Source organism: Eulemur rufifrons, chromosome 8 (genome assembly GCF_041146395.1).
Source record: "Eulemur rufifrons isolate Redbay chromosome 8, OSU_ERuf_1, whole genome shotgun sequence".
Classification (NCBI taxonomy): Eukaryota; Metazoa; Chordata; class Mammalia; order Primates; family Lemuridae; genus Eulemur; species Eulemur rufifrons.
The window spans coordinates 89,056,371-89,072,147 of record NC_090990.1 but is presented as its reverse complement, the minus strand read 5'-3'; the positions used below and the strand labels follow the sequence as shown (position 1 = coordinate 89,072,147).

Genomic DNA, 15,777 nt, shown 5'->3' with positions numbered 1-15,777 from the left:
AAAAATAGAAAGAAATTATCTGGACAACTAAAAACATATGTAGAAAAAATTAGCCGGGCATAGTGGTGCATGCCTGTAGTCCCAGCTACCTGGGAGGCTGAGGCAGTAGGATTGCTTGAGCCCAGGAGTTTGAGGTTGCTGTGAACAAGGGTGATGCCAGGGCACTCTTGCCCGGGCAACAGAGTGAGACTCTGTCTCAGAAAAAAAAAAAAGAAAAAGAAAAACAAAGTTGAAGAATTTATATCTGATCTCAAGATTTATTATAAATCTATAGTACTCAAAATAGTATGCTTATGAGTCAAGATAGACAACAAAATAATGGAACATAATAGCCTAGATATAGACTCACATATATATTTGATTTTTAACAAAGATGCAAATGCATCTGAGTGCAGAAAGAATAGTCTTTTCAACAAATGGTGCTAGAACAATTAGATATCCCTATGTTAAAAAAAAAAAAAAAAAGAAAGAAAAGAATTTCAATCCTTATTTTGTAACATACACAAAAATAAAATCAAAATGGATCATAGGGCAAAAATTATAAAACCTTTAAGAGAAAACCTAGAAGAAAATCTTTGTGTCTTGGAGTAGATAATGATTTCCTAAATAAAATACCAAAAATACAATCCACAAAAGCAAAAGAAAATATTGATAAATCAACCATCAAAATTAAGAACTTCTAGTCCTTGAAAGACACTTTTAAGAGAATAAGGCAAGCCACAGAATAGGAAAAATAATTGCAAACTAAATATCTGATAAATGACATATCCAAAATATATGAAGAATTCATAAATAAGATAAAACCAATTTAAAAATGGACAAAGATTCAACATTTCTCTAAAGATACATGAATGTCTGATAAGTACATGAAAAGGCATTTAGTATCATTAGTTATTAAGAAAATGCAAATTAAAACCATAACGGATATCACTATATACCCCCTCAAATGGCTAAAATTAGCTCTTGGCTAGATGTCTACAATTGGCTCATCTAGCCTCTTGAAAAGGCTAGGTGATGATGTGGAACTGGAACTTGTATACACTGCTGGTAGGAAAATGATACAATCTCTTAGGAAAACAATTTACAGTTTCTTAAAATGTTAAACATATACCTACCATGTCACCCAGCCATTCTACTCTTAGATATCTGGAGAAATATTTAAGAGAAATAAAAGCTATATATATACACAAAGACTTCTACAGAAATGTTCACAATAACTTTGTCACAGTCAAAAACTAAAAACAACCCAAATGTTCATCAAAAGGTGAATGATAAATAATTGTGGAATATCCATTCAATGGAATACTACTCAGCAATACAAAGAAATTAACTGATACACGCAACAACATGATGAATCTCAAAATATACTGAATGAAAGAAGCCAGACCAGAAATGATTATATATATCATGATTCTATTTACAGTTGGCCCTCCATAAATTCCACAGCTGCAGATTCAACAAACTGCAGATCAAAAATATTCCAGAAAAAAATGAAACACTAAATGCAAATTAAAAAAATATAGTATAACAACTATTTACATTGCATTTATATTATATTAGGTATTATACGTAATCTAGAGATGATTTAAAAGTATACAGGAGAATGAGTGTAGGTTATATGCAAATAGTATGTCATTTTATATAAGGGACTTGAGTATATGTAGGTTTTTGTTATCTGTGGAGGGTCCTGGGACCAATCTCTCTGGAACAGATACCAAGGGACAGCAGTATATAAAATTCTTGAAAATCCAAGCTAATCTATAAAGACAGAAAGCAGATTAGTGGTTCTCTGGTGGTAGGGTAGGGGAAGGAGAGGGAGGATTACAAAGACACGCAAAGAAGCTTTGTAGATGTTCATTTTCTTGATTGTGGTAATGGTTTCATGGTTATTTACATATTTCAAAATATGTCAAATTGTACTTTAAGTATGTATAGTTTGTTGTATCAGTTATCTTACTAAATCTGTTTTTTTAAAGATATATGAATTTATCAGAATGTTAAGACTATAACTCACTTCCTATTGCTGAATTGGCCATAATTATGCCAAATAAAGCTATGCCGCAGGAGAACACAACTCATGGTCCTCAATGTTGTATGGTTTCTTAAATATCAGTATTCTCATTGGCTTGATCAAAATAAATAATAGACCTAGAAAGACATATTTGTTATAGAAAAAAACTATTTTCATATTTTTTATTCTGCTAAAAATACACAAATTTTAAAGAGCTAACAGGCTTTAATCTTTTTTTAAATATAGACATATTCACACCACTCACCCACACAGAGCTTCCTCATGTTATCTACAGTTAAGAAAACTTGTACAACTCCATGAAGATGTTCTATAAAATCATGACATCCTTTGTTATCCAGAAAAACAAATCTCATTATTTTATAGTTATGGTGATATATAAAGCTCATAGGTAAACTACAGGATCAAGATCCAAACTTAAAAATATCATACTGAATGCTTTTTATAACTTTTTGAATTTTTTATTTGTGAGAAGCCAAATTATATAGTGGTTAAGAGCACAGATTCAAAAGGAACTGCCTGGATTCAAATGCCTCATCAGCCACTTACTTGTTGTATAACCTTGGGCAAGTTCCTTTGCATCTTTATGCCTCTAATTCCTCATCTATAAAATGAAGATAATAATAGTATTTGCCTCATAGGGTAGTTATAACGATTAAACAGTTAACAGGCATATAGCATTTAAAACCATGTCTGGCTCATCATATGTACTTGAAGAAGTTTTACTTGCCTTCATCACTATAATCATGCTCATGATTGTCACTGTTATTAGAGTTAAGATTAACATATACAATAATTAACACTGTTACTGACAATTTGAAAAATACCAATATATCTATTAAGAATTAATGCAAAAGAAAGACTTGAATAGATATTTCTTGAAAGATATACAAATGGCCAATAAGCAATGAAAAGATGCTCAACATCATTAATCATTAGGGAGATATACATCAAAACCACAATAAGATACCACTTCTTCACACCTACTAGGATGGCTACAATCAAAAAAATGAAAAATAACTGTTGCAAGGATGTGGAGAAATTGGAACACTTGTGCATTGCTGGTAAGAATGTAAAATGGTGCAGCTGCTGTGAAAACAGTTTGGCAGTTTCTCAAAAGGTTAAACACAAAACTACCATATACCCAACATTTCCACTCCTATGTATATATCTACAAGACTGAAAAGCAGAAGTATAGGACCAGACTGGGCAACAGGGAGACTCGGTCTCTACAAACAATGTAAAAATCAAAAAAGATTAGCCACCAGGGCAGTGCACAGCCATAGTCCTAGTTGTGCACCTAGCTATTCAGGAGGCTAAAGCAGGAGGATAACTTGAACCCAGGAACTCAAGGTTACAGCGAGCTATTATCAAGCCATTGTACTCCAGCCTGGGACTCTGTCTCAAAAAAAAAGAAAAAAGAAAGAAAGCAGAGACTTGAACAGATATTTGCACTCATAATAGTATTATTCATGACAGTCAAAAAGTAGAAACAACTCAACAACAGGTGACTGAATAAACACAATGTAGTTTATATATATTCCAGCTATAAAAAATAAAATTTTGATATATGCTGCAAGAAAGGACTTCAAAGACATTATGTTTAGTGAATAAGCCAGACACAGAAGGACAAATATTATATGATTTCTTCTATATGAGGTACTTAAAATAGCAAATTCATAGAGACAGAAAGTAGAACACAGATTACCAACAGCTAGGGAAAAGGGGAAAGGGAGTCATTGTTTAATGGGTACAGAGTTTTTGTTGGAAATGATGAAAAGGTTTTGGATATAGAATGGTGATGGTTATACAACATTGTGAACGTATTTAATGTCACTAAATTGTATATTTATGAAAGGTTAAAGTGAAATTTTGCTATGTATATTTTACCACAATAAAAAAAGAATTAATCTGAAAGAATTTATGGGTTACTCTATCTAGCATCCTCACTTTTATTCCTGCAGTTCGCCAATGAAGAACTCAATATCTGTTCTTTCGTACATGATTCTGAAAGAGGCAGAGAAGCCAGGATAAGACATATACTGCTTAATTCTAAGACAACTTAGTAAAACATAAAAATGGTACTTTAAACAGCTTGAGATACATTTTAACACAAATACATTAAACTGAAAACAGTAACGGTGAACACAGATAACAGAAACAGGGTAATTTAAAAAAAACTACTAAATTGGAACTTGGATAGTAATAATCTCACTTTACCGAAAATCTTTAGGAGTTACTAACTTTTTCACAATTAATTACTTCTCCAACAAAATGAACAAATGATTTACCATGTTTCATAAGTTTGTTAAAAGAAAAACTGCAGAGTATTTTGAGATTATAGGGAGGAAAAACAACTTTGTAAAAACCTATAATTTTATATAATATGCTCACAGGTACATGGAATAATATTACTCGTTATACAACAGAAAAGTTATTATTGCTAGTTAAACTATAGGAAAAGAAAGATGGTCAGCCAATATACATTACAAAATCAAGCCTCTCTCAAAGTGACACTCTGGCATGACAATTTCAGTTTAGACCAAAATCATAACCTAAAGTGCAAATAACTGAAAATGTCTTCTTAAACTGATTTAGGTTGAACTTACAAAAGAATGACTGAAAACTTTCTGAACTGAACAAAACAGTAAGAAATCTGACTGTACAGAGTATCTTTCTATTTCAACAGGAATCACATGGCACTGTTCATTCTTAAACGTGTTATCAAGTTAGAGTCAAAAGTAAGAATATAAATTTTAATTTCTATAAAAAAGGAAAACTACTATGAAGTCTTTACAAAACTAGAAAATATTAAAGGCAGGGTAATTGCTTTACATATCATAGCATGTTTTTTGTTAGTCACTAGCCATATCTTTCAAAGTCCATCCATTGATACAGAATAATCACTAACCACTTGGACAAAATGGGCCCATAGAAACATGTAATAGAAAGGCCTTGGGTTTCCTCACTCAGGGGCATGCTTGAAATTTATAAATACACATAAAATTGTACATAGTCAAGCCTAAGGAAACCATGGGGGGAAATCTATGATTGTGAATATGATGTACTTCAGCACAAACTAGAATGTGCACACAGACTGTAGCCAGGCAAGGGGATGTTTTATGCTGTCAGTCACTGCCCTAGAGATGGTACAAATTCTATCCTTTTTGAACAATTATTCATAAAATGACAGTAAAAAAAATTCTGTTATAAGAACTGAAAAACAAGATAATTAAGAGTCATCGTCCTTCAGACCAAACCTGAGTACAGGGTAGCTCCTAACAATAATATTGTCATCTACAGTGATTTCATGTTTCCATGAACTAAATTGATAAAATATTTAAGGACTACAACTGATTTTTACTGAGTTCAAAAACAAAGTGTGTCTCGTAATTTCATACACTTCAAAAACTGACAAAAATATTGCCATACTTTCCTATAATATCATATCCTTCAAGTCTTAATTATTTAGTATTCATTTACAGAGCAAGATACTTGCATATTATATCCTGCCCAAATTCAACTCAAACGTTTCTGCAAACTTCCAGAGTATTAACTGGATATGGGATTATTTTTTTCAATTCACTCTCAAATTGTTCTAAATCATTGTTAAAAGTTAAACTACTTTGTTCTTTTCTAAGTTTGTTCCTTTTCTGACCTAGCAAGACAAGCTTACGCTTATATTATATATTACATGCTAAACAAAAAGGCTAAATGATAAAATGAAAATTTGGTTAACTGGTTAATGGCCTATATAAAATATGATTTTTTTCATAATATAATTCCTATTCTTGCCCTTTTTTTCCTGAAGATTTTAAATTACTTTAGTCACTAATATTAGTTCTTGTAGCCATTATTTGAATTTGATTTTGTTTAATATTATAATAAACTTTGCTCAGAACATACCTAAATTAATCCCATACTACATAACTCAGTCATTAACACAGTACTATGTGAGACATACACCTCGATCACTCATCCAGCTAAAACTAAACGAACCTATATTCAAATCATGTTCAAAAGAATTTTCATGAAGGTCAATTCCTTCTTAATACTCTGTAGAAGGAAGGCACAAACAGCTGAGATAAAAGTTACCAACTATATGCTTCTTGGAGTACCTAAAACATTAAGTTCTGCATCAGGTTATCTCAGGTAGAGAATTTAACACAACATTTGTAAATAAGGTCATGGCCATGGATTCGACCTTTGAAAGACCAACTGCTTTGAGTCTATACTCTTGCCCTTCCCTCATTCACTTGGAAATATGCCAGTAATCAAAAGGAGTACCACTGGAAAAACAACTCAGTTTCTGAAGGACAGAGGGTCCTAAAGGCAATAGGACTCAGGGCATTTAATATGTGCTAAGTAATGTTTAAGGTACTACATGAAACTTATGTGAAAAGATTTCAATATGTTCAAATTAGCAATATAGTAGTAAAACTTATAATTTTGAGCCATATTTTCATATACTAGGGGCAGGAATTACTTTCCAGGAAGGTTGCACCAATTTGGCACTAAGTCTCAGGCCTTTAAAAACATTTCATATGCTTCTAGGAATTCAACAAAAAGAAATATTAAGAAGTTTGGTTCAAAGACTTGTGTACAAAGGCAAATCAATAAACTGCTAACATAAACATTAAATTTTGAAAAATGTTAGTGTCTAAAGGAGGATAATGGTTAAATAAGTTATGTTAAATTAGTCGTTAACAATATTTGCATATAGTAGTCTCAGTAAAGTCTCAGTAATAAAGCAGTGTGATACTGGCACATAAATATAAATAGACTCATAGAACAAAAGAGAAAATCTTGAAGTAAACTACAATACAAACAACAATCTAGCACAGAATAGGGGCGGCTTCAGTGGGGAAAAGATGGATTATTCAACAAATGGTGTTAGGACAACTGCAAAGCCATCTTTTGAAAAAATGAAATTTAATCCATATCTCATACCTAGTACCAGGGCAATGGGGTCTTGCAGTGAGGAAGAGAGATTGGACTCCACTCCCCCAAATTTCTTGATAACTTACTGTGTGTGGAAGACAGGCAATCATCATATATTGCTGGTGAAATATAAATAGGTACAACCACTAAAGAGGGCAATTTGGCAATATCTTTCAAAATTACAAATACATGTGCCTTTGGCCTAGCAATTCTATGAATTTTCCTTACTGAGATACTCATACACAAGGAAAATGGCTTATATTCAAGATTATTCACTGCAGCATCACTTGCAACAGCAAAACTTGGGGACTGTTTAAATGAATTATGATTCATTCAGGCATCATACAGCCATAAAAAGAATGAGGAACCTCTTTACAAACTGAAAGGAAAATATATCCAAGATATATTAATAAGTCGGGGGTAAAAGGGTAAGGAAGAATAACTCAAGGTATAGATCAAATCAATTCTTACCAATGGGTTGTCATGTGTGTAAAAAATGGAGAAAAAAGTATACAAACAGTAAAAACCAATAGTATCAATGCAGATATAAAACAATTAACTGACTCCAGATCCCCAACTCCTGGCCAACTTCCTTTGCAGGCTTATCGCCAGTCACAAAAACATAACTCTGCATTTTTTTAAACTAAATTTCTTGGACTCCACGTATGGCAAAGTTTTTACATCTCAATCTCCCTCTACATTTACTTCTATGCACATGAAATAGGTATGGAAGGATACATAAGAGTTTCAAATATTTATTGATTATGTGGAGGGGACAATGATTGTCTGCCAGATGGCTAGCGCAGGGCAGCCCAGAGGAAGGGTAACAGGGATCTTGTGGAATCTTCTTTTATACTTTGTATTTTGAAACAAGAGAATGTATTATCTCTTCTAAACAATAAATTTAAAAATAAAAGTATATTTGAAAAGATATATTTTTTCAATAACGTGTTAAAATACACTGTTAAGAGAAAAAAGTAAGATATAAAATATATGCATGATATCAAATATGCAAAAAATAGATCATACAAAGAAAATACTGGTATAAAACACAATAAAATATTAAAATAATCTCTAAGAGGTGAAATTACAGATGATTTTAATTTTCTATGGATTTTTCTTAAAATTCAAATTCTTTACATTAAGTACAAATTATATTCATAATCAGAAAAAGAATACTAATTTTTAATAAAATGATCAGAGAAGTTAGAAATTTAAGGGGGAAGTTAAAAATTATTAGGTATTATTCAGGGTTCTAAGCACACACATGAAACATTCAAATTTCCAACACTTCCAATCACAACATAAAAAAAATATGGATAAAGAACTCAGGAAAATAGAAATGAAAAATATCTCATCTGTCCTCTGGTCTACCTCTTAAGGATCACTGTGAAATCATTCTCACTCTCCTACTTTGTAGATGTTTTGTCCATTTTTGTTGTCTGTTACCGAGGTAATGGTACTTCTAGCATTTCCCTTAAAAGACTGTGAAACTAACAATCTGGTATTTCTCACTGTCGAGTTTTCCCGACCTTCAACTTGGAGAGGCCATGTCCCTAAGGGAAAGCAGTAAGATCTAGAAGCTAAATCAGAAGGGTAAGGAATCTGAGGTTAAGAGTTCCAATCCTGACAAACTGTGGAATTTGTCTCCAATTTTGGGAATAAGCTAAACTTCCTGAGCCAGTTTCTTTAATGAAGAAACCTAAAGGCTTGTTTTAAAAAATATTTAGGACTATTAACTTTAAAGTTTCTTTTTAACCTTTCACACTATCCTGAATTTTGTTTTCTTGCCTATGTTAAATATTTTCCTCACTAAATTTTCACTTTCCCAGTTAGTATCTGTATTACTAATCCATTAGACTCAGGGATCAGGTAAGTGGTAATTTTAAAAAGCCTACTGAAAGTGACACAATGTCAACAGAACTCGAGCAAAGTTGAAGATAATTTATGGAGGAATAAAAATGGAACCGGGATCTAAATTGGACCCTTATGAGAAAAGCAAAGACAACTAATTAATGTAACTAACATGTGGTGAGGGAAGGTAAACCTCAGACCCCTACTATATGAACCCAGTTGTAAGAGATAAGGAAGACGATGACTTCTGTATCATAGTCTAATAAATGAAGTCATGTTATGCTTTCAAGGGTTCAGTTTTTATTTCTTTAACATGTTTACTGTATAGTCATTAACACCACTGTGCTGGGCCTCAGGACTTCTCTTTTCCCTTCTATTTGTGTATCTTGATGGCTGCCTTCTTGCTACAACATAAACTACATTGAATTTGTAAAAGGTTCTCCACCTACTGGCCTTGAGAAGTACTTGATAGCCTTTGGGAAGAAAGTTGTTTTTACAAACATCAGAGAACATTCTGCCAAGACAAGGTGAAGCAATTTCAGTAGTGCCTTACTTAGCACACTCAAACTCCTCCTCCTGGTTAACAAGACCAAACACCTCTCTAGTTACTTAAAAGTTCTTCCAATAGGGAGGGACAAGGTAGCAAACAGCTGAATTTTTTCTGGATTAACTCAGTCATTAGTTGAATGCTTTTTTGTGGTTCACCTACTTAAAAGGTGATCAAATCACTTTGCGCTACTGAAGAGAGCAACTACAAAGAACAATTACATAAAACCCTCTGTTACAACTTACCTCATCCTTCTTTCTAATGAAACAAAGCATCAGAAACCACTGAGTGTCACCATTTCATTAGTAATCTCAGTAAAGCCTACTTTCTTTATCATGTGAATCCTTTTTCTTTTCCTTAGCAAATCACAGAAATTTATTTCATTCAACATAGTAAGACACAATTATACATCATTTTTTAAAATGTGTGCACTGAATTTTATTAATTGAAAAAGATAAAAGCAATCCTTATAAACAAACTATTCTCAAATAAACGGGGTCATTCTAGAACTTGGTTTTATATCAGAAAATTTGTACAGATCCTCAATTCCATATCTGCAATTCCTAATCAATAAAGGTCTGAAAACCAAAACTTTTTTCATAACTTCTCTGGCAGTAAAATCTGACCTGCACTGACATAAGGCTATTTATAATCTTTATACCACTTAGTGTGAATATTCATTTGTTTAATTGCAGAAATATTAACATGACTATTGCCCAGCTGTTGCTCCAGACTCCACTAGAGGGTTTATGTTACTGTACATATACCATATTCATTTTCTAAAATCAAAATATTTTTAATTCTCAACCAGTCTAGTGAAAACGGTTTTGGAAAAGAGATTGTGGATGTATAATTCTGTTCCTCAAAAATATTTTCATTGTTTGAAAATCAAATAGCAATAAATTAACATGATAGAGGATAGGAAAATACTGAGATGTTATAAAGGACACTGTCCATCATCTATCAACATTAATAGAACACACAATTTAAATGCAGCATACAGATTTTCTCTCAAAGGGAGAAAACAGGGCTATTTGAAATCAAAATAATTTAAAATAAATTATAAATGCTTTTCTAGGCATTCTTAGAAGTTCTCTCTGATTTCAGTGAAGAACTGTCTACTCTTAATGTAAATAAAATGTATGTGGAGATTATGGGAAATTAATGTGTCATCATCCAAAGTCTATGCCACCTCCTTGGTACTGAACTCAAGCTAAAGATTCCAAAAATTTCTAAAATGTTACTACGTATTTGTAAAGGTTCAATTAATACTACCCAACAAAATTAAAACACTCAAGTAACATGAACATATTTAGGGATATATTTCCTACACATTCATTGATTTTCTTCTAACAATTAGCTAGACCACACAAAACTTTTAGTCTTCCGTGAATAATTTTATTTATATACACTTTATTACAAAACAGGGTGTATATTTAAGATATGTAAGAATGAGTGATTCACTAAGAATATTCAAAATTAATTACATTAAGAACATTCTGTATAAGGCCAGTGAATTAGTCATTTCTAATTCATACTAGACCAAAATGAAACAACTTCCTGGACTTGTTACTGATTGCAACATTTTGAGTAAATATAGAGACACTCTCTAGAAATCCAATAAAATATATCTTATCCTTTGTCTTAGTTGGTGAAGCATAATATCATATAATATAGCCAGATAAGACTTCTCCCCCATCAGCTCATATCCAGTCCATGAAAAATTCATACCAAATTCCCACTGTCACATTTCTGGAATTATATGGTACTTGAAGTAGTATGATTAATTCTCTTTTTCTTCTGTTTGCTGAAATAGTACCAGCCTTTAGAAATTTTCCAGCAAGTCCCTCTGTCATCAATAAAAAATGAGCTATGTATGAGTTTAATGGTAATAATGTTGATATTATTTTACTAACTGAATATTTTACCTAAGTCTTCCTGATATTATTAAAATTTACAAGTATAAGATTTCTTATTCACCCCTTTATTATACTAACTATATTTCCCCTCTAACTCTCTGAGACAAGATCCATGCACACACTTGCAGACCTGTTGTACTACGGGTGCAGAGCTCCACTGCAGGCAATCTTAGAGACAGGTATCTTAAATTTCTCCCAAAGAGTGTCCTACACTCACCATCCATTCATGGTAAAGTAGTTAATTTTAATGTTCTCATTGTTTACCAAAAAGCACAGACAGTGAGGCTGACTTTGCCACTCCCGTTTCCTTTGGCTATGCTGCTGAGCTTTTTCAGCCAATTGACTTTGCTTGGAGGCTATAAATATCTGAAAAATGTTCTGCATTTGATGCTCTTGGATTCTGCATCCATATTTAGCTGTTTGTGGTATGCCTTTGTTTAAGCTACTGTACCACTCATACAGTCAGGTTGAGATTTAGATGGTCAAAGGACAGATGGATCAACATTCAACAGATACTGACTTACTATGAGCAAGGTACCAAAGTGCTAGAAATGGTGACAATGAAGGGGGTGGCAAGATGGGAATAAAAAGACAAACAAGACGGACTCCCTGATGTCAAAAATTTTACAGTCTTGACAATGCATAGGCACAACTTATTATAATACTGGAATAAAACAAATGAAACATTTTATAACTAAAAGAAAATAAAGGATGGGACAGCATATACATTTTCTCTCAGCTGTTTCTCAAAGATGTGCATTTGTGTTCTAAATATAGATCCACCTCTTAAAAAGCTCTGAACATATTCCCAAAAAGTTTCCCAAATCATGGCAATATACAAAACTCTAGATACATGTATTATCAACCAAAGAGCCAAACCAGTCAATAGCAAGCTGAAGACAGTGCCCAGTCTTCAAATTTTGTGAGACAAACTAATAAAATATTGTTTCTAAAAGTTTCTATTAAGATATTCTTAGGGGAGAGGGGTGTTTTTGTTGTTTGTTTGCATCATGATTTCAAACAGAAGTATACTGCAGAGGATGTGGACTTCTAGTCAGCAATCAACAGCACTTAATACAGCTCCTTATTATACCCTATCTTTAAAACCCACATGGCTATTTTAGGTTAGGTCTCAAAACTGAATGACCTAGACCTGAACAACATCCTCATCCCCACCCTCCTATCTTATGAAAACATTCCAAATAAATACACATCTGCCTTTGCTATTCCTTCTTTCAAAACTCAGTTCAGCGACCTTTTGATAGAAGTGCTCCCCAGAATACCCTGACAATCATGATTTAAATGCGTTAAGGGCTTGCTTGATGCCTGGCCCCAAAAGTCAGGATGGAATCTGAAAGCCAAGTTATAAGTAAAATAATGGGGCAAGCCATAGAATTGGACAACTTTAAAGGTAAAAGGGACCATAGATACCAATCACTCCAGAGTCTACTTTCATGCAGAAACCTAGAGACCAAGAGTTAAAACTACTTGCCCAAAGTTAAAGCACTAACTTGTGGCAAAGCAAAGCCAGAATGAAAACCCAGGCTCTCAACCTCCAGTTGTATACTCCAGACTAGGTTCCCAATTTCTGGATTTCATTAAAACACAGTAGACTATACTCATTAAAGTCTCTTTAAATTGTGTTGAAGAACCTAAATGATCCAAGACAATCAGGGTTTTGAACACACAAAACAGACAAGAAAAAAGAAAAACAAAACAAATTAATATTCTCCAAATTGGTTTTCTACATTCTTTTATTTTTACTTCAAACTTTTTAATAGACAACTTAAAAACTAGCTAAGGACATAGCCAAGAGTCATTCAGATAGTTATAAAATATTTACATCAAACTAAAGACAACAAAGTAGTATCCAGGATGAACTATCTCAGAGGAAGGAAAACAGCAGTACTAAACACTAAATAAAAACAACTTCTGGTTAATTGAAGTTACAACGCAGTGGAAAGTCTGCAACTTGTCAGAAAAATGCACAGTATGTATGTGCATTTGTATGTGTGCACGTGTTTGTATACATATATATACCAATTACTCCAGATGATACATTTTATGCAGAAACTTAGAGCAAGTGAGTTAAAACTACTTGCTAAAGTTAGACAACCAGTTTGTGACACAGCCAGAACAAAAACCCCAAGTTCTCAACCCCCATTTGTATACTCTAGGTTACCAATTTCTGGACTTCTTTAAAACACCTTTTTTACACACACACACACACAGTCTGTTTCTATATATTTAGGAACAGACTACAAAAACATGTATTTGTTTATAGACAAATTTGTATCTTTACATGCTCAGAATGATAGTTAACACTAGGTCTATTAAACCCAGACAGTTTTAGACATTGAAATACTTAATTATCACATATACTATTCTTACAGTAACATGGCCCTATCTCTAATGTCACATAAAAAACAGTATGCCAAAGAGGTGTATAAGGAGAAAGATGGAATGGGAAAATGTTGTAACCACAATATATTCTAACTGATACGCACTTTCAGATTCTCATCAACATTTGTTATAAGTGATCAGCTAAGTAGGATTAGCAGGCGGATAGAAAATCAGGCACCAAAGTTTTTAATCTAATTTACTGAGAAGGCACTGGGTGACCTTGCATCATCTCCCATTCCTTTTGTTTAATTCTTCCAGTTAAATAGAATAACATCAAGAATACTTATAAACACCCAATGAAACACACAGTGGTGCATACAAAAATCCTGAAGAAGAACTGGTTAGAAAGACCGGATAGTTACAATTGAAAGGGCCACTAGAGATGATTTAATCCAATCCATTCACTTTACAGATGAGGAATCCAAGGCCAAAAAAAGTGATCTGATCTGCCCCAAATCACATAGCCACTTAAAAGCAGAAATGAGGCAAGAACCCAGATCTCTGGACTCTTAGTTCTGTAATCTTTCTTACAGTGATGGACATGAAGTCCTGAAACCAACGGAACTATCCAGAAAGACAACTTAAAAGTCTTGGTCACTCCTGAATAATAAACATATGCCCTGCCCAGATGGATGAAAGAAAAAACACAATGTACTCGATCACTAAAGGCTTAGATGCACATGACTGCAGGATAACATCTTAACATAGTGTTTGATCCCAGGTGCTTCAAATTTGCCATCTTATACTCAGCCACATTACTAATATCTTTTGTAATCATGTGAGCTAAGTGATAAACAGCTTGCCATTTCAATATTTTGGAAAGCCACATCTCAGTCCTGAATGCCACACTATAAATCCTTGGGCTATGAGTTTTCAAAACCAGCATGGTTTTAATGCTGCCACAAGGCTCACCCTAGAATCTCATCAGTCAGTTTTAATTAAAGAGGTGGTTACTAGGAATGCAGAAAGGGAAAGTTTTAGTGTGTTCATCACTTTTAACCTGCTGAGTGGCAACCCAGTCACTTTACAATGAGAATCAGAAACAACAGTCCAATCTAAAACAATCCACACCCGTTGGAGTAAGTGATTGCATTTGGAGAGTAAGGTTCAGAAAGAGGTTGTAGATTAGTACGTTCCCACCAAATAAATACTTTGGGTTTTTTGTTTCATTCATCAGCTTTTTCATAATATCTTGGTTTCCCGTCTTGCCTCACTCAACAAGAGAAAGAAATGAACCCTCATTCCCTTGGTTTCATGGCGTGTTCCATCATACCTTCTTCAAGATTGGTTGGCAGATCCCTTGAAGTAATCACCTAAGAATTATGTCCGGATAGCCCAACTTAACATTAAACTTACGGTAGGTGTCTGAAGAGGTCCAAAGACCATACTGAGTTACATCAATATCCAGGCGATAGTCTGAAGAAACTTGTCAGAAACATGCTCCCAGAACAAAAAAAAAGGATGTAGGAAACTAACCGAGGGTGAATGAAGATTGGGAGTGGGACTAAGACTAGAGAATTAATTTCAGCCCGAGCAAAAATAAGAAACACCAGCCTCTAAGACGGCTTGTGGTCCTTACCGTAGACTCGGACCCAGCTCTGTTGCTGGCACACGGACTCCAGAAGGATCCGATCCAACATGCCACCGGCCACAGCCCCACTGACTGGGACAACCGCGTCCAGTTCCTCCGGGGGCAGCGGCGAGTCGGACTCGAGCCCTGGGAACATCTCCGGCCAGGACAGCGCCTCCGTGACTCCTCCGGACGACGGGGAGAGCTCCATGGTGCCCCGGGGGCGGGGGGGGGAGGGACGGGGCGGCGGCGGCGGCGGGCGCGCTCCGCGCCCTGCTCGAGGGCAGGGGAGGAGGACAGCGCAGCAGCAGGGAAAGGATCCGAGCGCGGCCGGCGCGGACGCCGCTCACCTCCTTCCCCGTCGCCCCCTGCCCGACGCTCGGGCGCTGCAGCCCACCTGCAGCTGGCGGGCGGGACCCAGGCCGGGAGGCGGATCCAGCGTGGCCCTGGCCAGGGTTGGGTGCGGGCTCAGGTGTGTGTGGGTCCCTCCCGGGAAGGGACGTGGAAAAAGCCG

The 15,777-nt window shown here is 34.7% G+C and overlaps 1 protein-coding gene across 2 annotated transcripts in view; it reads right to left on the bottom strand.

Moving 5' to 3' along the window:
* Positions 1-15,489, bottom strand: part of RASAL2 (RAS protein activator like 2) — a 360,148-nt gene extending 344,659 nt beyond the window's left edge. The window contains exon 1 of one of the 2 annotated variants that reach the window (XM_069478392.1): positions 15,273-15,489. In XM_069478392.1, the coding sequence (XP_069334493.1) occupies positions 15,273-15,474 (202 nt within the window). In that variant the 5' untranslated portion in view covers positions 15,475-15,489. The remainder of the gene's footprint in view (positions 1-15,272) is intronic. The other variant, XM_069478391.1, reaches the window with a different exon arrangement.
* Positions 15,490-15,777: the final 288 nt, after the last annotated feature.